Raw genomic sequence first — 1,504 nt, 5'->3', positions numbered from 1 at the left:
GTGCTGTTTGTTCACGCTGTACCTCTTCCGACAGGACGGCCTGCTGAAGGCAACTACCAACCCGCTACGAGGAAAGCCTCTCCTGCCGACCGACTCCGAGAACCACGAATGCCAGGCGCCTTCCGGTCGGTGCTTCACTGGAGGTAAAGTCAAGCGGCTTCCAAGGGCCTTTTCTCTGTATTCTGTATTCGCTAGGACTAAAGTGCAAAGGAACACTTAGTTAATTTTTCGACTTTTGCACAACAGAAATCACATATTCTAGTACTTATGTTATCCTTTTCTTTATTTTCTTAGGTGATACTCGCGCCTCGGAGCAGCCGGGACTCGCTGTCCTCCACACGCTGCTCTTGCGCGAGCACAACCGCGTGGCTACAGAACTGAAAAGCATGAACCCTCACTGGAGCGATGAACAGCTGTTCCAGAACGCGCGGCGCATTGTAACGGCCGTCAACCAACACATCACGTATAACGAATGGCTTCCTCGAGTGCTGGGATGGAATGCTATCAATCTATATGGTCTTAACCTAATTCCAGAGGGATACTTTGATGGTGAGCTATGATCTGCTCGGGTTAGGATGCTATAGATCTTTTAAAAGAATGCTTTTATGATGGAATGTGTCTTTGGAAATTCTTTTATGCTTTTCTTCTTCAGGATATGACCCTACTGCAAACCCGACGATCTTAAATGAGTTCGGAATCGCCTTCCGCTTCGGCCACTCGCTCCTAAAGCCGTCGCTGGAGCGCATGGACGGCATTTTCGCCAAGCGCGACCCTCCCATCAAAACTCAGCGACCATTTCTTCAATCCGCCCTTTTAAACCAGCCCGGCATGATCGACGAAATCATCCGCGGCTCACAACGGTATCCATGGAGACACTGGATCAGTTCCTCCCCGGGATGAGGTCACGAACCATCTGTTCGAGGACAGGAAGCTCCCGTTCTCTGGTCTTGACCTCGCAGCGCTAAAAACTTTCCAGCGCGGTCGCGACCACGGCTACAGCCCTACAACGAGTACCGTGCACTCTGCAACCTCACGAAGGCGAGGAATTTCGACGACCTGCGACGCGAAATCGCCGCACTGTCATCGAGAGATTGAAGCGCAAAATACGCCACGTGGACGACATCGACCTATTCACTGGAGGTCTCGTTTTAAACGCCCCCTGCACGGAGGCCTCGTAGGACCCACCTTCGGCTGCATCCTTGGCATTCAGTTCCGCAATTCCGCATGTGCGATCGCTTTGGTACGAAACGCTGATCCTCTCGTGCGCTTCACTGACCCTCAGCTCACGGAGCTCCGGAAAGTGACTCTCGCCAAGGTCTTGTGCGACAATTTTGATTCTGTGGAATCTGAACAGCGATCGCATTCGACCTCCCCGATCCCTTCTGTAAGTATTTCTGTTAAGGTGCACAGCTTTTTCGTGTCAGTGTCATTTGAACTTCATTTCTTCCCGCGTATCAAAAAAGTAAATATTGAACCATCCTCTTGTTCAGACATCCGTCAAACC

At 51.1% G+C, this 1,504-nt stretch overlaps 1 protein-coding gene across 1 annotated transcript in view; it reads left to right on the top strand.

Annotated features, from left to right (window-relative positions):
- LOC119592261 (peroxidasin-like) overlaps positions 1–1,504 on the top strand; it is an 8,880-nt gene that overhangs the window by 1,581 nt on the left and 5,795 nt on the right. The window contains exons 2-5 of the mRNA XM_037941089.1: positions 10–143; positions 295–549; positions 653–860; positions 928–1,384. Coding sequence (XP_037797017.1) covers positions 10–143; positions 295–549; positions 653–860; positions 928–1,384 — 1,054 coding nt within the window. The remainder of the gene's footprint in view (positions 1–9; positions 144–294; positions 550–652; positions 861–927; positions 1,385–1,504) is intronic.

The sequence above is a fragment of the Penaeus monodon genome, chromosome 30 (assembly GCF_015228065.2).
Source record: "Penaeus monodon isolate SGIC_2016 chromosome 30, NSTDA_Pmon_1, whole genome shotgun sequence".
Lineage (NCBI taxonomy): Eukaryota > Metazoa > Arthropoda > Malacostraca > Decapoda > Penaeidae > Penaeus > Penaeus monodon.
Note: the sequence above shows the minus strand (reverse complement) of the source record. Positions and strands in the feature narration are given on the sequence as shown.